At 38.0% G+C, this 26,447-nt stretch overlaps 1 protein-coding gene and 2 pseudogenes across 2 annotated transcripts in view; all 3 read right to left on the bottom strand.

The window, feature by feature from the left end:
• Positions 1–4,837: 4,837 nt before the first annotated feature.
• Positions 4,838–6,465, bottom strand: LOC148727117 (uncharacterized; annotated as a pseudogene).
• A 6,189-nt stretch (positions 6,466–12,654) lies between these two features.
• Positions 12,655–26,447, bottom strand: part of LOC111329877 (uncharacterized) — a 56,185-nt gene continuing 42,392 nt past the window's right edge. Inside the window, exons 1-3 of one of the 2 annotated variants that reach the window (XM_022934637.2) lie at positions 15,887–16,476; positions 15,478–15,632; positions 12,655–14,419 (exon numbers count right to left, since the gene is read on the bottom strand). In XM_022934637.2, coding sequence (XP_022790372.2) covers positions 13,482–14,419; positions 15,478–15,632; positions 15,887–15,999 — 1,206 coding nt within the window. In that variant the 5' untranslated portion in view covers positions 16,000–16,476 and the 3' untranslated portion in view covers positions 12,655–13,481. Of the gene's footprint in view, positions 14,420–15,477; positions 15,633–15,886; positions 16,477–26,447 lie in introns of those variants that run through there. The other variant, XM_088728704.1, reaches the window with a different exon arrangement.
• LOC148727116 (uncharacterized) lies at positions 21,742–25,230 on the bottom strand (annotated as a pseudogene).

Here is a 26,447-nt window from a genome sequence, read left to right as displayed (position 1 = left end):
GTTACTAATTTTCTAGAGACTGATGATATATAAATTGTGAACCTATCAGCAAGATCTTGCTCAAATAATCCTAGTTTAAGCTGAACAAGAAACATAAACATTTCATCTATTAGAAGCATATTTCTGGAGGCTGGTCTGTTTTCTCTCTCTCCAGAGGCATAACAGTAGGTCATTAGTTCAGCACTGGGCTTAATGAATTTAAAAAAAGCTTAATATGTTCATTTGAGGGAACACCAGCGTAAAATTTTATACTCTCATTGTCTGAACCAAATCTCTCCAGGCCAAATTTACTTAATGTTGCTTCAGCCTTGACATTTCTTAGCTCTTCTTTAGCTGCAGCTGCTTCCTTTCTGCTTGCCTCAAGCTCTCCATGCATGGCCAGAAGCTGAGCCTTCAGAGACTGCACCTCTGTTTCCACACTTTCCCTGTTTTGCATTGCCTTACTTTCCACTCCATCAGTGTCACTATCATCTGTTTGAGTATCTCTGCGAAGAAAGCCAAAAAATGAAATATACTTTTATAGTTTACATAAATTTAAATTTCAAAACAATTACATCCTTTTAGAAATTGAAGAATCTGAGGTCTGTATATAGACTTCATAACCATACATCGCTTCCATAAGGTGTCACAAATGATTTTAAAAATAGCAGTTAATATTTATCCCAAACTGATACAGTATTTAAAAAATAGAAAGAAGCAATAGTCTAGACTTATCATGGCAACCTCATAACTCACAGACACATTAAAATATAACTGAAGAATATAGTACCTGTCGACATGTCGAATAATCTTTCTTCGTGCTTTGAAGGAGAATTCCAGTTAAAATTCGATGAAACAGCACCTCTTTTCAGTCGCTGGCTACCAGACTTAGTCGGGAGAAGGTAATATTCCTTGGTAAAGTGCCTTGAGCATACTCTCGTACTAGTAGTTATCTAAATAGAAAAATGTATAAGCCATTAGACACAAGCTGACCGAACAATTCCTTGTGAAATGCTTTGAAAATCGAAATGTCACTGTTAAATACATTGAAGTCAGGACCTTCGTCTCTTCGGATTTTGATCAGCCATTCCTTCTTCAACTTTTCATCCTTGGCACGACCGGGAATGCGATGGAAACGCAAATCTTCGTGGTATCTTGAATCCCCATTACATAGGGGAACACAGCAAGGGTATGCAAACTTTTTTTTGCCCGTAGTGGATTGTTAGAGTGACTCGTCCATATCAATATCTACAACAATAAAAACAACGCTTGTTGATTCAAATATCATAGTTTTATGGGAAATCAATGGCCAAAATTCTATGTTTTTCGATAGTAAACAGCTCCTAAACTTAAAGTGTAGTGAATTACCGTATTTTCTTTCTTTTTACTTGTATTAATCGTCCAAACGTCGCTATAAAAGTGCAGCAAGAAGACAAGATCTGTTCTACATACCTGAAGGAGAAGCCATGTTTGTAACTCGTGGTGGACTTGACGCTGATATTTTTGCCGCGATCCCAGCTGAATATTAACCTTTCCGATTAGAGGGTGTGCTTAAAGCTATATTTATATGCTAAACTTACTGGATTTTGAGAGATGGAAAGGTATTTAACGCTTCAATTCAAAATAACCGCCTTTCAGATCAAGAGACTCATTCAATTTGTCTGTGCAGAAAATCTTGCTCTCCAATTTGGCGTTGCTAGGCACGTGACCTCCTAGCTGCAAAGGGCCAGGTTCTTCAGAACCTATCTCACATCTATCGAGCAGGCTAAGCGCCAAAGACTCCCATTTGTTCCATCATTTTAGACAACCAGTAGCCAAGCCTTCTATCCCAAATACGGATGATAGGTCACGTGCATTATCCAATGAATATTGCTTGAATTATCGAATGAATATTGCATGTATTATCGAATGAATATTGCTTGAATTATCGAATGAATATTGCATGAATTATCGATTGAATATCAAGGTGAATTTATCGAATTTTGCTACAAGTTTATCGAATGTATTGAACAACATCACATACATTTTAAATCATCAAACGTACACACACGACATCGAATATTGACACACTTCGGCAACCATAAATGGCAACCCTGAAGCAGATCAAAATGACTGCAAAACGGCGACAAAATTAATCACGTCAGTACCTGTGTAACGACAGGTATCTTATCGCACGCAATAATTATTTGCACAAACAACATCTTTCCTTGTTTTCGAATCAAAAGCTCCTTATATTTACTTTTGATCGAGATATCACGTATTAGGTCCGGCATGGTTCTCTTTGGGCCCCACTAACTCTTTGATCACTTCACTTCCTGTTGTTGGTTATGACTCGCGAGCAAGCAGAACATTAACATCTTCTTCCATGTTCCTCATGATGTGGCAAGACAACACGCGAAGCGTTGCATTTGTCCCTTTAAAGGCGTTTCATTTGGGATTTTGCGAGAGATTTTTGTTTTCCTTACCTGTATTCCTGAGAGTGGTAAAAACCAAGCAAGTCAGACGTTTTGCTCACTGAGTAAGGAAAAAACTGAGCATAGCGAGTGAATGAAGAACTACTTTCATTGGTAATTGGTTCGAAAGTGAAAAAGACCTGTTGGGACTTTACCCGACATCCTCCAAATTATCATATCTAATAACGCAAACAACTTTATTCGAATGTTCTCGTTTCTTCAGATACGTTCGTTGCTGTTTAAAATGAACTGCCTCGCTGAATGTAAATGAAAAGGCCAATTTTTCCTCGCAGAACCATAAGCTCGCATACGAAGTTTATTGATTAGACCATATCCTCACACCGCCTTCTCTAAGAGTGCAAACCTTTATCTCGATCTTTTTCGAATTTTTTTGTACGTCAAACGAAGATGCTTAAAGCTATCGACAAGATCTTTCATGAAGAAGGAAACCTGTCTAATATACTACTCAGAGTATAAATTAGCGCGTAGTTAAGATCACTTTTGTGGATTTCATCGAATTATGAGCTAAGTAATCTACAATCAAGATACTAGAGTGACTATGCATCGGGGAACGATATAAATAGAGAAGCAGAACTGCATGATAAGAGAGACTATCTGTTGTACTTACCGAGATGTGGACTTCCCAAATGCGTCTTTGAAACTTGGAAGCCGTAACATATGGGGGTTTCCAAACATTTCGAAGGACCGAATTATGATAGTTGTCAGGTAGGCAAAATGTGCCTAGATGTACGACTGGCGTAAAAGAGGCATATAAACGAAACAAAACAAAGCAAAACAAAAAGAACCAACATTGGGAATAAAGAGTATTAAGATAAATACTGTCATCTCTAAAGACACTTCTTGGCTGTAATCTTGAATTCTACCGATGTTTCCAAGCAAAGATTTGTATCAGTAAATTCACTTCAGGTTTGTCTTCGATGTCCATGGTTCGATGCGGAATGCAGAGAAAGCTAAATATTGCTCTGCTCGCACTAAGTTCGTACAGGCACAACAAACAGTTTGAATTACGTAAACTCCTACCGGATAATTTCATTGTCCGAAGATGTATTTTTGCAATAATCTTAACTTCTCCTTTTTCACCTTACAATGCTTGCAGCAACCTGCTTAGGTCTGCCTTGAACTAGAATTACGTCGTAACGGAGGGGGAGGGGGGCGGGGAGGTTCTTGACAACTGACAAAAGGTAATCCTTGTCGCTAGTTAACATTGCAGAGTTGGCGAGGATAACCGCAAGAGAGATTAACTTCTAAACACTGTCATTTGAATTGAGGAAAGAATTAACCGCCAAAAGATAGCGAAAACTAAGAGGGAAAGCCCCATCCATGCAGAAAATCACGCGAGTAAGATTTTTTCATCGTCAAACACCCTTGATATTAAATCTCAATGTGACAATCTTTACAATTTACACAAACTGAATTTCATATCAGTAATGAATCCTAATACCAAAGTTAATGAACAAACCAGTAAACCTATTAAAATCTCCTATATTAAAATCGAGGTAAACTTCTGTTTAAACTACGAGACCAGTTTGAATTTCATCTTCATGCAGCTCTGAAATAAATCGGTGTTCGTTGCATCGTAAATTTGCAGCCTTTCTTTCTTTTTGGAAAGTTCTCCATTCTTGTCAGCGGATCGCTTAACTTGAAGAGTTCTCTTTGTGAGTCTCTCTTTACAAAGATCCACCGAGTTCCTTTTTGCAGCTGTCTGTTTAGTTCTGGATCAAAGAAAGTGGGGAAAGTTCCTGGGACTGACGTGAATTTTGCCAGACAGCCCTCTTTTCAGGTCTTGTTTGCTAAAAAAATGAAGTGATCTGTGAGATTCATTAATTTGCCATCGGCTTTTCTGCAAAACTCTTCCCGCTTCTTGTGTAATTTCACTTCTTCAGGAAAACGAAAATATGAGAGATATGACTCTTTTTTAATCTCATTGTTACAGAACGCCACAGTGCATTACTTCACCACTTCAGAAACAAGGAAAAGAATACTCAACATCTCAAGATAGAAGTCTGTGATTGTTTTTCTCCTCGGAGTCTGCATTCAAGTTTGCCTTTATTCCCTTAAGCTTAGCTTTGGCGCCCAAGACTAGTTTCCAGAATCGCGAAATGGACTATTTACGACATAAGCCACCACATGCTATCAGCCGTTTACAGCACAGGCGAAAAAAAGAAAATTAAACAGAGAGGCTCGCAAAGTGCTTATGACACAAGGTCCCCAAACCAAAAAATTAAACAGGGAGTTTTCGGCAATCGCAAGTTAAAAACACAGGGCGGCAAGCTGAACCCTCAAGAGTCTTTGGCTTTCACTGAGTGCTTAGCAACACAAGTCGACAAAATAGATACACTCACTTGTTTCACCACTGTTAATACAATTCTATGAAGTAACAATTAAAATATTAAAAGGAATGAAGAGCAAAATAACTGATTAGATTGACCCCAAATAATATCGAGTATAGAATTGTATTAATAAGGAGAAGAGGAAAACAGCGTTAGGTTTCGTTTGTCATAACACGTTGTGAGTTCAATATAGCAGTCAGCTCACTCGCCCGGAATTATAACCAATAAAATTACAAATAATCACATTTACAAAATAGTAGACAGTTAAACACACAGACAATATAGACAACAAACCTCGCACACACATGACAAGTTAATTAATAGTTACCCAATAATAACAAGTGTTTTTACTCGTTATTTGTATTTTGAGTCGCCCTACGGGCTGGTCAAAAGACGGCACAACTCGTAAAAATACTCAACGATACAAAACGACAAAACGTCTAGTAAGATAGATGCATTGGTCTTGTGTTTGTTTCTTATTAATGGCGTTCCCTCGCTAAACTGAGCAAGCCAAGCGAAGCGTTTGTCTCGTTGCTACGTGACGTCACACCGCCAGTGATGTCTACGCTTGCTTATACTAAAAAACGATGGACTCAGGGGTCACCCTCTCCCTCCCGGGACAAACTGACCTTTCGAAATTTATCGTCAAATGAGTTGAAAATGGAAAAAAACAATAGGAAAAAATAGGAACAGTCGTTAAGCTAAAGTTTACCCCTGACCATCAAAATGAGCGTATGGTTTAATATGTTGATGCCGTGCTATGTTCATACAATACGTTCTCGTATTGATAATGAAATCGTCCGGATTCTGCCTAAAATCTTCAAATAAAGTCCGATTTCTGTAAACTAAAGGAACTTCCCCTTGAATCGTGTCGATTTATTCTCTCCAGTATGTACTCATTCCGTCTACAGACTTTGGGTATGAACGATGTACATACATGTGTGGGATTACTCGCTGTCACAGGCACCAACATCAATGCCTGGCCTCGAAATTTCAGTTCCACAGCAGTAAACATATGTCTGTTCACCAACCACCAACATATTTTTTCATACTGCGTGCGGTAAGAGAAAAGGTGCTCAATAGATTTGTAATGATATGCATTGAAAAGGCTATCAAACCATACTGTTGGTATTACAAGGGGACTGTCCGTCTTGTTACATATTTCCCGTCGTCTTTTGTTAGTCCAGTCTGCCCCATGATGCAATTTGTAATCCACAACGCCAACTACAGGCTCGTACTCCAGAAGCCATTTTTCGAAGACTCTAAAAGGTGGCAGCCTCTTCATTTCTGGTGGGGCAAATGAATTGAAATCAAGTACGACATCCTGGCTCATCCATAAAAATGTAATAATGGTATTTTGGGGATCTTTTCTTTGCAGCCAAATACAGCGCATTTCGTCCCGTACCCCATCCAGTAGTTGGATCGAACAGATAAGTGATCTGAGGCGACCTCCGCACCCGACATTTGGTACGAAACCTTAGCACTATGACGTCACAATTGCATGTCTCGGGGTCACCAATCTCGGAAGAAAGGGCCAAGTTTGGAGGAAGGCATTGTTCTGTTTGAGTGAGGTAAATGAAAAACTTTTGATATGAATTCTTCCTCGGTTTTTTTGCGGCTGCAGCTTGAGTTGGAACAACACTTCGATTGATGGAATGATCTCCCCTACGATAGACAAGCATCGTCAAAGAATAGAAAACAAAAAATCACCAAAGAGCCTAACAAAACTAAATCAATTTCGAGACACATGTAATTATTATGACGGATAAGACTAATTGCGATGTGTGAAGTATTTGAGATGATTTTTTCGCGTAGGCAGAAATTTGGAGCTAGTTTAATCATCTCGCTTCTTCCTTCCGCGAAGAAAAACAGCCGGCGACAGATTCAAGCTCTTCAACGTGAAGAACATGCTAACATAAAATGTTCGTTCTCTCAGAGACCAAAATCGATGACAGCTATACAAATAACTAGTTTTATGTCAAGGGATTCAAGCTTCATCACGAAGATAGAACAAATTTCGAAGGTACATTGTCCTATAATTTATGGAAGGTCCGACCTTTTTACCTAAGCAAGTTAAAAATGCCAAAAACAGGGTGGAGAGAGACTGGGCCTCTTTCCGCCCTGGCCAAAACAGTTCAGTGGTTTAGAATCAGTTCCTATTAAAGTCTAAACTCAAAATAATGTATGGGGATTTATTTTGCTTCGTCTATTCAGACCACCAAAAATCTGGTCATCCGAACTAGAACGACTAATGGAATTGATCAGCAGCGTAAAAGTGGGTGTCAAGCTGAATAATAATTTTCAGTGCGGAAAATCGTTAAAAAAGCTAAACTTATGTGCTTTGTTCTACTAAAGGATTGATCTAAATATGCATTGCAAATGAAATTCCTTTAAGCAGGGTTTTTTGGAAAGACGAGCAATTTGTGCCATTTATGAAGACAGGTGCAGTTAAAAATTAGCGTTTGAGGGGTGGAGTAATTTTCGCTCAAAAAAAATTTTTTTCTGCAAAACGCTGAAAAACTAAGGTGTTTTTTTATTACTTTTAGACTAAGAAAGATTCATAACTTGAACTTGAACTTTATTTTTATTTAGACACGGTAAATCTATCAGATAAAATAATAATATTATTACAATCTATTTTTACAGTTACAATCTATTTTAATCTATATAAACATGATCTAAAATTTAAAAGTAAAATAGAAAAAAATAAAGAAATTCTGCTTTACATAGATGCCGTGTGTGTTTTGTCGATTCAGAGGAAGAAATTGCGACAACCATTTCGGAAGGATTGAAGTGATTTTGCTTGCCGCAATTCAGGGGACAAGCTATTCCAGATAACCGCACCGTTTAAATCAAAAATTGAGTTTAAATCAAAGTTTAAATCAAATTGAGTTTCGAACCGAAATGCATCGGACCACTTTTACAGAGACCGTGTCTTAATTTGGACTTTGATATGATAAGCATCGAACGCTGAAAATCATTCTTAAACTCGTTGACTTACCTATTCTGATGTTCTGCCGGTCTTGCTCATTTCTTGTTCGAACTCCGTTTTGCATGAGGCGTACATGTAAAAGGCGATCAAACCAAGGATAAAAACCAAAGCAGTCACTTTACTTCTCGTTGTAAAAATCATTTTGGTACATTTAGACCTGGGGAAAAATAAAAATATCTTAATCTTATGGGGGATAATTAATTCATCGCGAATTAGCAAAACGCAATGTAATACACTAATTGCGACTTTTGAGACGCCGATACCGCATTGTATGGGTGGTCCGTCAGTATTTTTGACGAAAACTGAAAACCAAATGCTAAAAAAAACCCTGAAAATCCGCAAACCGCAACGAACACCAAAACTGAAAAACAGAAGACTTTTGGCACAAATACCCAAAAAAATTGATCCAAAAAAACGTCAATAAAAACCGCAAAACCTAAAACCCCAATGCCTCCCTCTGTAGTGACACATCAGGCTGTTCCATTTTTTTTCCAAGTACGGGCGCCACATTGTCTGAAATCATCAGGACGTCCAGAGAAGAGAGCTATAAAAACGTCACGCCTCATTCACAACGCCTCCCTTGGCTACGTTCTGGTCACACGAAACCCTGAACATTGATTCAATTCAATGATTATGGACAAACTATGGATGAAATGGAGACTTAAGAGGAAACTTTGAAGGCCCTCACTCTTTGCTGACTTTATTTCCTGGTGTTTACGATTTTCAAACAACTTGAATACATTACCATCAGCATCTACTTCTCACAATTGGTAAGTCATGTTCAAAGTGCAGTGTATTTACGGATTTAACCCAGGATGATTAGGATTTAACCACAAACAGTAAGCAACATCATTGCAAGAATCAAACACGTTGTTTAATCATCAACATCCCAGCACGCATGCTCCGATATACAAACAAGGGGGGTGGGGAGGGTAGACCTAAACATTCACAAACACTACACAAGGTCATACAGATCATTGTGAACGCCACCTTAAACGGCGTTAACGAACACATTTGGGATGTTAACACCTACATACTTAAATTTTGTATTAGACTTTAAATAAACCCCTCATCTTTAAAAAAGAGAGGCTTAGGAACAGGATCAACACTTTTACTACCGCTTTCAACAAATGCTTTAGGGAGTGTTAAGAGCACAGTGGGAGTTGCAATAAGATGCGCTAATCGTTAGATGCATTCGAGCTTGAGGCTTCAGTGTTAAAGTGCCACCAATCCCCTACTATTTTCTTCGAAAAAATATATCTCCTTGCACGTCTTACTGCTAACAAAGTCGAAAAAAGTGATGTTGCATCTATTTCACTTATTTCAAAGATCCCAATACTGGCTTCCTTTACGTTCACCACCGAGAAGTAGTGAGACTGGGGTGAGGCGATGTTGTTCATAACATTTAGGGAGAAAGCAGTCTGCCTTCAAAGTTTAACTCTGAAGATATATCTTTTAATTACTTTCCTTTTCAATACCATAACTGGGATGGCTCCGTAACTATTGCCCTTGATCGTGGTTAGCTTTGAATAGGGCGCCATTTCTCCATCACTGTGTTCTTGGGGTTATGTAAAGCCAAATTAGTCCATGGGTCAAGATCCCCTCAGATGAATTTTCGGTACCACTGGGGGAGAGTAATGCTACCATGCATTTTTGCAAACAACGATTACTCCAACAATAACTGCCTAACACTATTCTTTGCAAGCGAAATAACCGTTCTTGAAGGGTACTTTATGAACGAAAATGATAAAGGTTTCTTCTAGACGAGGTTCTAAACTTCTGCGTTTAAAATCATTTGAGTTTCAACGATTTTTTTTTCTATGGCAACGCTAAAATATACTTAGGTATAAGCTAAAAACTCTTATGTTGCTTTGTTTAACATCTGATCTCGCAAAATTTTCACCAAATGGAAGCTTAAAATCATAACAGATTCGCACCCAATAGTTAAGTTAGAAGCCCTCGCTGCAAAGACAACCTATCTTCATTAATATCCGCACGCCATCTTGGATCCACTATGCTGCATTCACCATAATTGAGTTTCAAAAAACAATAATATTATTCTGACGTATATATATATATATATATAGTGAAGCGAAATTGTTTGAAAATATAAAGCATTGTACGTTTTTAGGTAAAAATGCTTATAATTCAATTTTCAAAAAGTCTGCTTAAAGTTCACTGATTTGCCTGAATAAGATGGAGAACCCAATTCACATGGAAGAATAATAATTTCATTATCTCTATAACTTAAAAGAAACGATTCCTTTTTCTTTTAATCGTGTTTATCCCCATCTTGTTTATGCCTCAGAACATTCGTCATCAGGCATTCCCTCCTCCTCTTAATGGATCCATTAAGATCACTGATCACTTCACGTGCACCTCAGCCAACGTCATCTATTGCATAACTTGCACTTAGTGCAAAAAGTTATACATCGGCGAAAAAGGAAGACGACTAGGTGACCGATTCCGAGAACACCTTCGCGAAGTAGAAAGGAATGACAAGGACGCATCAAAACCAGTCGCTAGACTCTTCAATCTACCTAATCACCCTAAGCTGCATATAGCAATCTGCGGTCTTTCCCTACATTTAGTTAGCTCGGAAAGCCGCAAAACTCTTGAACAAAAGTTTGTCTTTGAAATCGGCACTCTTAATCCCATAGGTATCAACGAACGCTTTTCATTCTACTAATTCATTCGTATTAGAGTATTTGAGGATTTGTACAAGGTACTGGAGCAGAAACGTGTTTTTCTCGTCACCATGTTCCCACCAATAGCGTAGCTCTACTTTCTGCATAAAACCCACACATTACCCACAATTCCCCCAATCGCTCTGATGAAGGGCTACCGCTCGAAACGTCAGATTTTTAACTGGCCTTAAGATGACCAAATTACAATTTCAACTTGGTTGATATTCCCAAATTACCTTGAAGAATATTTCACTTCCTAAGACTATTGAATCGCTGAATCGCGTATTTTATACTGCCATATTTAACTATTGTAACCAATTCAAGTCTGATACCCCATCAGTTTTCACCAGTCTAGTATTTTGGAAAATGGATGCAAATATTGTAATGTGTTACATATAAAATGTTCTTTCACCTCAATTACGCCGATTGCTGATGTAACGTTATATGAGATGACGGATAAATAAAACCCCTTTCTTGCATTTAAACTGTAATTGTTTACTTTCCAAACCCTACTCCTGTGGCCCTCTGACCTTCCAAGGCTTCTAAGGTAGCTGCAGAATCACTTTTTGTACAACCTTGAATGTTAAACGTCGTAAAATTGAACACATTTATCACTGACGTAACAAATGATTCATTTTTATATCTTCCATCATACTCTCACTCCTCCATTAACGTCTTCTGAAACTATCCGACAAGTTTCTCCAGATTTTCAAATAAGAATGAATTTCATGTGTAAGAAAGGCATTCGCATGGATAAATCTTAAGAAGAAGAAGAAGAAGAAGAAGAAGAAGAAGAAGAAGAAGAAGAAGAAGAAAATCGACAGCAAAACCCTTTGAGGTCGGGGGGTGGCATTTGCTATTCAACACTCGCGCGCACAAGTGATAAAACATAGAATATGCGATCGTATTAAAACGAAACATCACTCTCTAAATGGACCGTTATTTTTTCTTGATCTGCTCTTACTTTTTTTCATTCATGCTTCATCGTCAGTAATTTTTTCTACGAGAATGTTCGCAAGATGTTTCTGCGTATGACTTAAAACTACTTGCAGTGATTTGTTTAGCTTTCTTTTTGTCTATTTATCTTTTTGAGCATTGGATACTCAGGCTTTTCGTCGAAACTGAGTTACGAGAGATGAAGTATTGTCAGTCTTACCAGGCGAACAATAAGAATAAAGGCGAAAAAAATAATGAAATGTAAATTAATTATCACTGACAGGTTTTGCATGATGTGGCGAGACATAATATGGAGCGTTGCATTTTATACTATTAAGACGAATCACATAAGATTTACATGAATTTTTGTTTTCCTCGCCTGGATTCATAAGAATGGTAAAACCAAGCAAGTCAGACGCTTTGTTCACGGGTGATGAAAAATTCAGCATAGCGAGTGAACGAAGGCCTGTTTTCGGTGATAATTGGTTCGAAAGTGTAAAAGACATGTTGGGACTTTCCCCGACATCCTCCAAATTATCATATTTAGTAACGCAACCAACTTTATTCGAATCTCGTTTCTTCAGATACGTTCGATGCTGTTTAACTAACCTGCCTCGCCAAGCAAGCGCCACGTCTTGATGACAAGGCAAGTGAATCTGAAACTGAACACTCTTTGTTTTAAGATGACTGCCATAATTTTACGTCGCAGAACATTAGCCCGCATACGAAGTTTTTTTTATTAGGTAACATATCCTCACACCGCTTTTTTTAGGAATGAAAACCTTTATTCTGATCTTCGGTCGAATTCTTCCTTATCAAACGAAAACGCTCAAAGGTACAAGATCTTTCATGAAGATCGAACCCTATCCGATAAACTAATTACAGTATAGATTAGCGCGTACTCAATATCACTTCGCGGATACCATCTAAGTACAAGCTGAGCAATTCACAACCAAGATACTAGTTACAGCTATGCATCGTATCATATAAATGAGGAACAATACAGAGAAACAAATACAGAGAAACAAAAATGATTACTGAGACCCTCAGTTGTACTTACCAACGTATAGACCTCCCAAGTGCGTCTTTGAAACGTAGAAGCATCAAGATTAGGGGGTTGGCAAACATTTCCAAGGAACAAATGATCATATTTGGTCACGCAAGCAACAGATGCGTACAATCTGAAGTAAAAGAGCCCTACAAACGAAACAAAACTAAACTAAAAAAAACTAAACTAAACAAAACTAAACAAAACAAAACAAAACAAATAAGATATAATTTTGCTAACTTCTCCTTTTTTCGCTTACAATGCTTGCAGCAACCTGCTTAGGTTTGCCTTGAATTAGAATTACGTCGTAACGGAGGGGGAGGGGGGCGGGGAGGTACTTGACTACTGACAAAAGGTAATCCTTGTAGCCGCTTGACACAGCAGAGTTGGCGTGGACAACCTCAAGAGAGATTAACTTCTAATATAAACACTGTCACTTGAATTGATGAGAGAATTAGCCACCAAAAGGTAGCACAAACCAAGAGCGAAAGAAAAATCCATCCAGAAAATCAAGCGAGCAAGCTTGTTTTTATCGTTCCAATAGCCTTGATTTTATCTCTCAATGTGACAATCACTTTACAATTTACACAAGCTGAATTTCACATCGCTAATGAATCCCAATAGCAAAGTTAATGAACAAACCACTAGACTTAATTTAAAATCGAGGTGAACTTCTTTTAAAACTGTGAGAACAGTTTGGATTTCACCTTCTTGCAACTTTGAAATAAATCGGTATTCGTCCTATCGTAAAATTACGACCTTTCTTTCTTTTTTGAAAGTTCTCCATTCTTGTCAGCGGATTGCTCAGCTTGAAGAGTTCTCTTTGTGAAAAGAGCTCAGCTAAACTGAGCAACCCAAGTGACGCGCTTGCCTCGTTGCTACGTGATGTCACACCACCAGTGATGTCTCGACGCCCGCTTATACAAGAATACGTTGGAGTCACCCCTTCCCTCCCGGGACAAACTAGCCTTTCGAAATTTATTGTGGACAAAGACCATAACAAAAAATAGGAACAATCGCCTAGCTACAGTTTTACTACTGACTATCAAAATGAGCGTACGGTGTAATAAGTTGATGCCGTGTTACGTTCATGCAATATGTTCTCGAGTTGATAATGTAATCAAACGGATTCTGCCTAAAATCTTCAAATAAAGTCCGATTTCTGTAAACTAAAGGAGCTTCCTCTCGAATCGTGTCGATATATTCTCTCCAGTATGTCTCCATGCCGGCTACAGACTTTGGGTATGAGCGATGTGTGGGATTACTCGCTGTAACAGGCACCAACATCAATGCCTGGCCTCGAAATTTCAGTTCCACAGCAGTAAACATATGTCTGTTCACCAACCACCAGCATATTTTTTCGTACTGCGTGCGGTAAGGGAAAAGATGCTCAATAGCTTTGTAATGATATGCATTGAAAAGGCCATCAAACCATACTGTTGGTATCACAAGGGGACTGTCCGTCTTGTTACATATTTCCCGTCGTCTTTTGTTAGTCCAGTCTGCCCCATGATGCACTTTGTAATCCACAACGCCAACTACAGGCTCGTACTCCAGAAGCCATTTTTCGAAGACTCTAAAAGGTGGCAGCCTCTTCATTTCTGGTGGGGCAAATGAATTGAAACCAAGTACGACATCTTCATCCATAAAAATGTAATAATGGTATTTTGGGGATCTTTTTTTTTTTGCAGCCAAATACAGCGCATTTCGTCCCGTACCCCATCCAGTATTGGGGCCGAATAGATAAGTAATGTGAGGCGACTTTCGCTCTTGACATTTGGTACGAAAGCTCAGCACTATGACGTCACAATTACATGTATCGGGATCACCAATCGCGGAAGAAGGGGCCAAGTTTGGGGGAAGGCATTGTTCTGTTTGAGTGAGGTAAATAAAAAGCTTTTGATATGAATTCTTCGTCGGTTTTTCTGTGGCTGTGGCTTGAGTTAGATCGATACTTCCACTGATGATCTCACCTGCAATAGACAAGCATCGTCAAAGAAAAGAAAAAAAATCACCAAAGAGCTGTTTCTTTAACAAAACCAAACCAATTTCGAGACACATGAAATTATCATGACGGATAAGACCAATTGCGATATGCAAAGTATTTGAGATGATTTTTACGCGTAGGCAGCAATTTCGAGCTAGTGTAATTATCTTGCTTCTTCCTTCCGCGAAGAACAAACAGGCAGCGGCGGATTCAAGCTTTTCGAGGTTAAGAAAATACCAACATAAAATGTTCGTCCTCTCAGAGACCAAAATGTATGACAGCTATACATATAGCCAGTTTTATGTCAAGGGATTCAAGCTACATCGGCAAGAGAGAACAAATTTCGAAGGTGCATGGTCTCATAATTTATGCAAGGTCCGACCTTTTTACCTAAGTACGTTAAAAATGCCAAAACCAGGGCGGAGAGAGATTAGGCCTCTCTCCGCCCTGGCCAAAACATTTCAGCAGTCAGTAGAATCAGTTAGCATTAAAGTCAGAACTCAAATAAGTTATGGGGATTTATTTTGTTTCGTCGATACAGACCACCAAAAATGGTCAAAGTAATCTGGTCATCCGAACAAGAACGACTAATGGATTGATCAGCAGCACAAAAGTGGGTGTGAAGCCGAAAAATAGTTTTCAGTGTGAAAATCGTTAAAAAAGCTAAACTTGCCGTGCTTTCTTCTCCTAAAGGATTGATCTGAATATGCGTCGCAAATAAAATTCCTTTAACCAAGGTTTTTTCGGAAAGACGAGCAGTTCGTGCCATTTATGAGGATAGGTGCAGTTAAAAATTAGCGTTCAAGGGCTAAAGTAATTTTTGCTCGGAAAAATTTTTTTCTGCAAAATGTTGAAAAACTAAGGTGTTTCTGATTACTTTTAGACTAAGAAAGATTCATCATGAGCAAAGTTTGAAAGAAGTCGAGTTTCGAACCGAAATGCATCGGACCATTTTTACAGAGACCACGTCTTAATTTGGACTTTGATGTTATTGATCTGATGAGCATCGAACGCTGTAAATCATTCTTAAACTCGTTGACTCACCTATTGTGATGTTGCGGTTTCTACCGGTCTTGTTGATTTCTTGTTCTAACTCCGTTTTGTATGAGGCATACATGTAAAAGGCGATCGAACCAAGGATAAAAACCAAAGCAGTCAGTTTACCTCTCGTTGTAAAAATCATTTTGGCACATTTAGACCTAGGGAATAACAAAAATATCTTAATCTTATGGGGGAAAATTAATTCATCGCGAATTAACAAAACGCAATGTAATACTAATTGCGACTTTTGAGACGCCAATACCGCATTGCAGAGGTGGTTCGTTAGTATTTTTGACGAAAACCGAAAACCAAATGCTAAAAAGACCCCGAAAATCCACAAACCGCAATGAACACCAAAACCAAAAAACCGAAGACTTTTGGCACAAATACCCAAAATAATTATCTAAATCACCATGAATCGTCAGTAAAAACTGCTGTTCCATTGTGTTGCCAAGTACGGGCGCCACATTGTGTGGAATCGTCAGGACGTGCAGAGAAAAGAGCTATAAAAGTGTCACGCCTCATTCACAACGCCTCCCTTAGCTACGCTCTGGTCACATGAAACCATGAACATTGATCGAATTCAGTGATTATGGACTAAGTATGGATGAAATGGAAACATAAGTAATTTGCTGTCGGGGTTTCCATTCTCACAGTGGCAAAATACTTAAGATGGATAAATAAATAGATAGAAAGATAGATACTAGATAGATTGATAGACAAATTGTGTATTGACATATTCAAATTTGCAGCCTTTCCAGTGAGGCTTAAGTGCACGAAATTTACAAAACATTAAAGGTATATGCATATTTATAAAATAACAGTTTTTATATAAAATGAATGTATACAAAACTATCCAAGTATAAAAGGACCAAGTTTGGATTATATGGAAACTTAAGTAGTTGGTCATTCTCACACTGTGCAAATATTTAAGATTTGAAATGGATAGATAAATAGATAGATAGATGATAGATAGACTGATAGACAAACGATAGATTGTTTATTAAAATATTCAAATTCGCAGCCTCCCCAGTGAGGTACGGTGCATGAAATTTACAAAAAAATAAAGTTATCTGCATATTTATAAAATATCAGTTTTCAGGTAAGTGTTATGTAAAATGAATGTAAAGAAAAAATCTAAGTATAACAGTTTTACTGATTGGGCATGGATGGAATAAATGTCTTCGGGTAACTACCAGCGTACATTTTTGGCAACGTAAAACTTCGCTGGTTTTTAAAAGTTTTAGAAAGATATCTTCATTAAAAATAAAACTTTGCAGCTGTGAAGCTGGATTACGCGTTTCCAAAAAGTTTATGATTAATAGATAGGTAAACATTAAAAGCGCGATTTCGCTCTTATAATTAGCGTTAAAAACAACGACGCTTGGACCCTTCGACGGTCATTTTCAATTTGAAAAGTAAAGCCATTTTTCAGCACGCATGCGCTTAAATAAATACAATCGATTGTAAGAGTGGCAATGAGATACATATATCTTATTGGAGGTTCTGTTGTGTAGTATCGCTGAGTATCTTTACAAGTTGTACCGTATTTTGACGAGCCCGTGGGGCGAGTCAAAATACAAATGATTACTTTGATGACTTTTAAATGTTTAAATGGCATAACGCCTTCATATTTGTCCGACCTATTTACGAGGTATATTCCACGGCGCAACTAAACATCTGCTAATGGCCATCGCCTGTTTGATGCTGTATATAATCCGTGCAACTATGCTGTTCATTCTTTTTCAATAGCGTCACCATAGTTGGGGAATGACATGCCTCTAGGAATAAGATCCTGTGACAGTCTGAACGATTTCAAGAAGAAACTGAAGACTTATCTTTTTATTAAATTAGCCCTTTTTATATTTTAGTCGTTTTTATATATATTAGCCCTTTTTATATTTTAGCTTTGTATTTTAAGTTTTTATTAAATTAGTCTCTTTTATATTTTAGCCGTTTCAGTGGAGTGTAATTTTTAAATACTCTTATGAACAATACTTGTGATATCTGTAACATTTTAAACATTTTTGTAAAGCGCTATTGAACATCGCTGGAAATGGCGCTATATAAATAAAGTGTGATTATTGTTATTACAACAAACCGTCTAATAAGAGATTTATTATCCTACACGCCAATTTGTTATTTCAGTGCGGGTGAATTTCACAGATATCTCTGGAATACAAATATCGCGTGCTGTTGGTACTCGTCTTGGGCGTTATATGTACTCTGCGACGCACAGTTGAATAATAATAACTAAAACTCTAAAATATTTACATAGAAACAGTAAGAAAAAGATTGTTGCTTAAATGTCCAGAATGCCGCAGCTCGTGTCGTCACTCATACAAGAAAGTACGACCATATCAAACCTATCTTAAAGCAGCTGCATTGGCTCCCAGTTAGCCAGCGCATAGATTACAAGATACTACTTCTGACCTACAAAGCGCTCAACGGCCAGGCCCCTAGTTACATCACTGAACTGTTGAAGCCTTATGTAACGACCAGAAATCTGAGGTCCTCCTCTAAAAATTTACTTCAAGTACCATCTGTTAAGCTAGCAAGTTATGGTCATAGGTGTTTCTCTTTTGTAGCACCGACTCTATGGAACTCTCTTCCAAACAACATAAGAGTGAGCGGCTCGCTATCACATTTTAAGACCTGTATAAAGACATACCTTTTTAACAAATTTTACAATTAGACTACTCCTTACTGAGCTATTTAATTATGTAAGTAGTAAGTTTAGGCCGCTAGATAGTTAGCTAGTAAATTAGTTGATTAGTTAGTGAGCAAGTTAATTGGCTAGGAAATTAGTTAATTTCAATATAAGTTTCAAGTTTTTTACTCTCATTATTACAGACTACCTTATTAGCTAGTTTCTTTTACTCATGTTTTAGAGATTTTTACGGTTTTTTAATCTTATCGGTCCGATTTATAAAATTATTGTACAGCGCTATTGGATAGTGATAGAAATAGCGCTATATAAATACCGTACTATTATTATTATTATTATTATTAAACACGAAGGCGCGCTATAAAAGGAAAGGTCCCTTAGGTGCCTGGTAGACGAACAAAAGAGCTAATGAGATGTTTACTTCCACCAGCATGGTGGCAAGATGTAACGTGCGAACCACCTACTTCGATTTCAAATTTACTGCCACAAATAAAGACAGTTTCCATTGGAGAAAGGAAATACAAATCTCAAAAATTCTTGTATTGTGATGAAAACATAAAACAATTTTGAGGAATGCGCCCGCTGTTCACTGCTTTGGATTAGCTATAGCTCAAGCTGACTTGACTGTTAGAGTTCTACATCACACGACGGTTGATTGACAACTGATCCAGAGGTACCTAAGGCACCTCTCCTTTTATAGCGCGCCTTCGTGTTTAAATGATAGAAGAAAAAATCTTATAATACACCTTTGAGCTTTCCTTCTGCCCATAGGAAGTCTGGAACCAATCTCTAGAGACCCAGGTAATAATGGATAAAGGAATAAATGTTGGTGTACGAACAAAAGTTTACTTTCACCAACATGACGGCAATGACGTAACGTGGAAACCACCTGATAGATCTTTTGTTTTGCCGTTTCTTAGTCCTCAGTCGGCTAAAAAAAGCGAAAATATTCTTCTCAGCCGTAGATATTTTAATCCATGTAAGATTTTAGGATAACGAATGAGCTATTCACAATCGTCTTCAATCTAGCTTTTCTTCCAGTCATATTTCCAAATTAAACCCATGCACGTTTTCGCCAATGTTAGCGTTCCACCCCTACAATTACACGACGACGATGGCAACGAGGACATGACAAAAAAAAAAGTTTTAAGGATGGTACGAAAGCTTAGCAACTGTTCTTTACAATTTTTGAATACTAAACATCAACGTCGGATCCTAAAATTTTCGTTGTCCGAGAACTGGGAGCCTCGACGCCAAAAATGATTTCAACTTCTCTAATCTTGAACTAAAGGTTTTTTTAAAGGAAGCTCAATTTATTCTCAGTCTCCAAACAGCTTTACGTGAAACGGTTAAGTTTGAAGAAAGTGCACAACTATAAATCAAAATGCATCTACAACTATAAACCACTCATTCCTTTGGCGATTCTAAGTGAAAAGGACTTACATTTCAGAGACATGAGTATATAACACATGATTTATATAAAAGACAGTTTTTTCAGCCCAAATCGAAACACTATGTCGGCAGTATTGTGTGGCAACAAGTAAACTGATTATTGTCTCCACGAGCAAAATATGTTTGCAGTTTCAGGTTTTACGTATGATGCACGATCGTCGCAGTATAGAGCGCTATCTATGCAATAGCGAAAATCAGACCTGAAAAAAAATCAGGCCTGTACGGGATTCGAACCACTGACCTCTGCGATACTAGTGCAACACTCTACCAATTGAGCTAACAAGCCAACTGGGAGCAGGCCGTTAAGTTGATTCGTAATAATAAGTTGATATCTCATTAGCTTCTTTTGTGCGTCCACCAGCCTTTGTTCCTTTCACCATTGTTACCTGTCTCTCTAGAAATTGGTTGAAAACCACCTATTGTGGCTCCAGGGGACGGCTTACATAATATTTTATTTAAGTTATCAAAGAAATAAACAACACAAATAATATCCTAAAAAGGAATTTTAAGAGGTTAACCCTTTGTAAATAAACTTTCAAAGAAATAAAATTTAAAAATGTATGCTTATAATAATCTACAAGAATACAGGGCTACTGAGGTCCACCTTGTCGGCATGCTTTGAAGAACGAGGCAGAAAACAAAAGAATGCATTGTGATTCAATGAGATGGAAATGAGTGGCCCTGTATTCTGTAGTTTTGTCATATTGAAGAAAATATAAGATGGATAAAATACCTAAGAAATGCGCATGTATAATTTACGAGCTGATTTGAAACGTGTTAAGTAACCTATCTCAACGACATTGGCGGGCTGGTCATTCCGTTCACGAATGATTTTAACAAAAAAAGAGTATTTATAACAATTACGGTTCGCCAATTTCACCTGCAGTTTGTATCCGATGTCTCACAGTCTTGGCTAGTTTTATTCCCTGAACATTTTTTATCATAGAGTCATCAACGATGACAGTGGTCAGTGGTGCGCTAGTTATTTATCGTTTGAGGTAGAATTACGGGAAAGATTTCCGTATAACCCCATACCAATCAAAAACAAAGCCGTAGCCCCAAAGAAATCTATTTTTTTGCCTCAGCTTTCCTTTATCCAAGAATTGAAAGCATAATCAAGTACGGGGTTAGACGGAATTCTTGCCGAGTTACGGGTTGGTATCTTTCTTCCAACTGGTAATTGACGCTCTCTCTTTTTGTTTCTGGGCATTGTCTTACATATGATGCACGATCCACGCAGTAGATAGCGCTATTTAAGCAATAGCGAAAATCAGACCTGAAACAAAATCAGGCCTGTACGGGACTCGAACCACTGACCTCTACGATACTAGTGCAGCGCTCTACCAATTGAGCTAACAAGCCAACTGGGAGCAGGCCGTTAAGTTGATTCGTAATAAACCCGCGAAAGTGATAAATGAGATACAATGAAATATATGAAGTTCATATATTGTACTGCGGTATTGGATACATATGATGCACGATCCTCGCAGTAGATAGCGCTATTTAAGCAATAGTGAGAATCAGACCTGAAAAAAATCAGGCCTGTACGGGATTCGAACCACTGACCTCTGCGATACTAGTGCAGCGCTCTAACAATTAAGCCAACAAGCCAACTGGGAGCAGGCCGTTAAGTTGATTCGTAATAAACCCCCCGTGAAAATGATAAATGAGATACAATGAAATATATGAAGTTCATATATTAAAAGAAATCAGGCCTGTACGGGATTCGAACCACTGACCTCTGCGATACTAGTGCAGCGCTCTACCAATTGAGCTAACAAGCCAACTGGTAGCAGGCCGTTAAGTTGATTCGTGATAAACCCGTGAAAGTGATAAATGAGATACAATGAAATATATGAAGTTCATTTATTGTACTGCGGTATTAGATACATATGATGCACGATCCTCGCAGTAGAGAGCGCTATTTAAGCAATAGCGAGAATCAGACCTGAAAAAAATCAGACCTGAAAAAAATCAGCCCTGCTAGCCAAAATATATGAACTTCATATATTTCATTGTATCTCACATTGAACACTGTAGACATTGCAAAGAAGTTTGTTCGTGCAAACGAGCGGCGCAAAAGACATTTTGGAAAATACGAGTAGACTAGAGCTATGTGCTTAACTTTGTGTACGATGAGCCCCCCCTTATGTTTCAAAACGCTCCGCCGCCTCTGAATATGTTCTCGTGTTGATAACGTAACCCTTTAAATGCTGCTTTAAATCTTTAAACAAAGACCGATTTCTGTAAATTAATGGAGCTTCCTCTCGAATCGTGTCGAATGTGATCTCCCCAGTATTTGTTTAGGTTCGATGAATACCCTGGGTATGGGCGATGTTTCGGATTATCCGCAGTAACAGCCATAAACACCAGTGCCTGGCCTCGAAATATTAGTTCTACGGCAGAAAACATGAAATATTGCTGCGACCACCAGCTTTTGCTTTTGTACTGTGTGCGGTAAGGAAAATGTTGAGGGGTTTTTTACCACTCGCTTGGCGAATTAACAAGAGGCACCAAGACTCTATACTTTCCTTCTTTTATTCTCTACTCTTCTATTGTTGCTACTACCTTCTACTACCACAGCTATTTCTCTTCTAACTTCAGCAAGGAGTGTCCTCGCATTTAATGCAAAAATTACAGACATGTTTGGGTTTTAGCTGACCGTGGGAATTTCCAAAACAGGATATTCAGTGTGGGTAAAACTAAAGGTCAGTTTTACCAACCCAAACATGACCACCTAGCAAACTAGTTATCCTCAACCATAACAAGCGATTAAAATGTCTAGCACGGTAAGAAATGAGCCAAGTTCAAGCACACACTAATAATAAATGATAACAACTATAGATCTACCAAAATAACAACGTAGACGCAAAAAGGCGGGACTCATCAAAACAAAAGGTAAACCTAAAAATACTCAAAATAGCAATCCTTTAAAATACTCTACAACAAAAAAGATGCTCAATAGATTTGTAATGAAATGCATTGAAAATAGCATCATACCATACTGTTGGTATTACAAGGGGACTGTCCGTCTTCTTACATACTTTCTTTCATCTGTCATTGGTCCAGATTGCCCCATGATGCCCTGTGTAATCCAAAATGCCAACTGCGGGCTCGTAATCTAAAAGCCATTTTTTCGAAGACTCTAAAAGGTGGAAGCCTTCTCATTTCAGGCGCAGCAAATGAATTGAAACGCAGCACAACATCTTCGTCTAAAAAAATGTAATAATGGTATACCGGAGATCTTGCTATCGCAGCAAAATACAGCACATTTTGTCCCGTTCCCCATGTAGAACTCGGATAGAACTGATAAGTGATGTGTTGCAACTTTCGCACTGGACATTTGGTACGAAGGCTTAGCACTATGGCATCTCAATTACATGTCTCGAGGTTGTAGATCTCGGAAGAGGTGGCCAAGTTTGGAGGAAGACATTGCTCTGTTTGAGTGAGGTAAATGAAAGCCTTTGGAGATGAACTCTGTAGGTTTTTCTGTAGCTGTAGCTTGAGTTGGGACAAAATTTGGACCGATCACCTCACCTTCAATAGGAGGATATTGTAGTTCATTTTGAAGTATAAGCTATTGAGTCTGGATGATCCGGCATCCTTTTATTTTAATACCAGAAAGACCAAGAAATTTAAGAATAATGGTCCATGTTTACCTTTCCTAGCCTATAAAGTTTCAGAGCGTACGATGTAGGGTAGCGCTCGAAACGTCAGCTTGACTTATCGCTTTGGCCAAAACTTGACAAAGTGAACTTCGTCTTTGTTGAAAATATGGCTATGTTCTTCTGCTATTCTCTGTGACTAGTAGTTGTTCTCATAAGTATATACGACGCAAAAGAATGATGCTTCTCCTGCATTTGAGCTGATTGGCTAGTTTGGAAGTGAATAGCAAGTACTATACACTTCCAAGCAGCTAATGAGACAGCATCGCGCGTCAAGAAATTAATTTTCTACCATTTTTCGGTATATTGAAAGATATGGACTTTTTTTTTGTATCTGTGTCAGTGTCGGTGAAAGAAGTATCAGTATCGGTGAAAGTGGTATCAGTGTCGTTGAGGTGGATATTTACTTCGCCATATCGCGGCTCGGTTAATATCCGAAACTGCGTTCCATCTCTATTTGCAATAGCGTAAAAATATTTTCTTAATCGTCAATCAAATATTAAGTTACCTACGTCGCTTTCAGTGTAGGATACTAGTTGCAATACGGTGCAATACAATACTATGCCATACAGTACTTACATAACCTACAACATAACACATTGTAATTGTTACTGCCTAGAAGAAAAGAAAGTTATTAACTTTATGCTTAATGAGTCAAGCTACGCCACCCTTGCAAGTTTGCTATTACCACTCTTATAGAAAGAGAACTTCCTGCTACAACAGCCTATAGCGTTCACTGTCTTGTCATATGACACTTATTACTGTAATGACTCTGAGTGGGTTGCTGAATGAATTTATTGCGATAATTAAGACTTGGATTACACGATAACTTAACCACTGACCCAAGCACGTGGAACACTCTCTGGCAAACTCGCTAACACTCAACAACGCGCATGCTCACTCATTTGCATAAATACATCTCATTACAATTACTAGATAAAAGTTTTCATTTCGTTACAAGTTCGTTGCATGCAAATTATAAAGAAAATCTAATGACTAGATTTTCTACAATTAAACAAAACCCATATTAAAGGCCTGTTTATATCTATTCATGTCGCCATGGCAACGGCACATACGTTAGCTTAACTATTAAAAAATAAAGTTTGTGTTGTTAACTTGCTTGCTGCCAGTTTTGGCGACCGAGAGATTGAGGGTTTTTGGAGAAAATGGTGAAAGAAACACAGGTATCAAAAACTGCGTTCAGCCACCTTAAGCAGGCCACATTCCTCAACTTATATATCAAATATGATACTTTCATTTTCAAGTTTACTTTATCGTTTGGCCAGTGCTAGCCAAAAATTTTCAAGATCATTCCAAAAGGTTTTAGAATAAAGAAACTGAAAAAGTAGATGCATAACCGTCTCTTGAGAGGCTTGGAAAACGTGCAGAGATCGCTTTCAATCACCCCTATTTTTACTGATCGGTATTTCAAAAACTAGAATGCTATTAAAAAAGTTTAAACTGGAAAAACTGAACGATTTTCACATTAATGCTATATTCCTCTAACTTCTAGATGTAAGAGTTTGTGTTTTAATATGCACGAGGAAATAGTCAACAACTGCCTCGTCTCGATTTCTAAATGTCATTGTTAGTTTCTTTTGAACAGACATGGACTTTAAGAATAAATTCAGATCAAAATAAAGACCTCAGAGTAACATCTGGTTACAAAATACTCAACGATACTACACAACAAAACGTCCAATAACTTATTTATAGTCCAACACGCCAAATTTTTATTTCAGTGCGGGCGAATTTCGTGGATATCTATTTACGGGGAGTGCGTGACAGAAGTATGCGAAGCGGAACGGAATTGTCGCGTTGTCGTGTTGCTATTTCTATTTTCTTTAATAAATGAAGACATTTCTTGGTTGCCTAACTGTCTTTTTTGTTCGATTCATCTAATAAACTTGGATCTATATTTTCCAGGCGTTCTGACTCTTCGTCAGAACTCTCCTTCAAATTGGCCGCCATATTTTTTTCGTACCAACAATTTGGCGTGTTGGATAATATATAACTTATTACACGTTTTGTTGTGTAGTATAGTTGAGTATTTTTACTCGTTATTTGTAATTTGACTCACCCTACGGGCTCGTCAAAATACGGCACAACTCATAAAAATACTCAGCGATACTACACAAGAAAACGCCATATCGACGAGGAACTGCGACGAATTCGCAAGGAGACTTAGAACTTTCAATTAACAATTGGTTCATACGTCAGCGTGCGCTCATCGAGATATAAAGCACGCAGGAAGTTTGGAGAGCACGAAAGATGCGTAAGAGTTGCTCGAGGCGTAGCCGAGAGCAACTCTAGTCTCTTGAGTGCTCTCCAAACTTCCCAAGTGTTTCATATCTCGATGAACGCGCAGCTGACGTATGAACCAATTGTTTTATAACATTTTCAACGCTGTAGTTTATGTATAAAGGGCAGAAATTCCTTCTCCTACGCTTCAATACGTTATTTGTTTTGTTTCGGAAAAGCATTTCGCCATGTTTCAATGATCCTGTCTCAGATTAGTCAAAAACTGACAGGTGAACTCATGCGTGGAAATGAAGTTAGAGTTCCGAAACGAGAAGAAACCGTTGATTGTTTTGTTTTCCGATTGTTTTCCCTTTCTCTGGGTTCTTTCTCGGGAGTTAAAAAATCCATTCCCAAAGAAAAAGTAGGCAGATCTTCATTGGCTTGTTTGCTTGTTGCCATGTCTAGTTTAACTTTTTGCGGAGGTTTTTCCCGTTTTTACTACTCGTAAAAATACTCAGCGATACTACACAACAAAACGTCTAATACGATATATATATTTTCTCCCAAATAGCCGCCAGTATATATATATTTATTAAAAACTGGATCATTGGATAATGCAATTCAAGACTTTTTATTGGCTTAGCCATTATGGTATATGAGCCAATACAACATAATCTACAAATATGGTAAGCGTACGTATCAGCTTAAAATCAAAAGGGAGCTAAAAAATCCGGTTTCATCTAACAAAATAATAATTTCTTGGGGGCGTTTTTAATAAAACAATTATTCTACTGGCGCTTGTTGGATATGAGATGATTATAGCTAACTCGGCACTACGCGCCTCGTTGGCTATCTATCATCTCATATCCAACGCGCGCTCGTGGAATAACTTTTAAATATATTACTAGGCGTTTTGTTGTGTAGTACCGCTGAGTATTTTTACGAGT

Source organism: Stylophora pistillata, chromosome 7 (genome assembly GCF_964205215.1).
Source record: "Stylophora pistillata chromosome 7, jaStyPist1.2, whole genome shotgun sequence".
In the NCBI taxonomy this organism is placed as follows: Eukaryota; Metazoa; Cnidaria; class Anthozoa; order Scleractinia; family Pocilloporidae; genus Stylophora; species Stylophora pistillata.
This window is presented reverse-complemented; position numbering and strand designations above follow the sequence as displayed.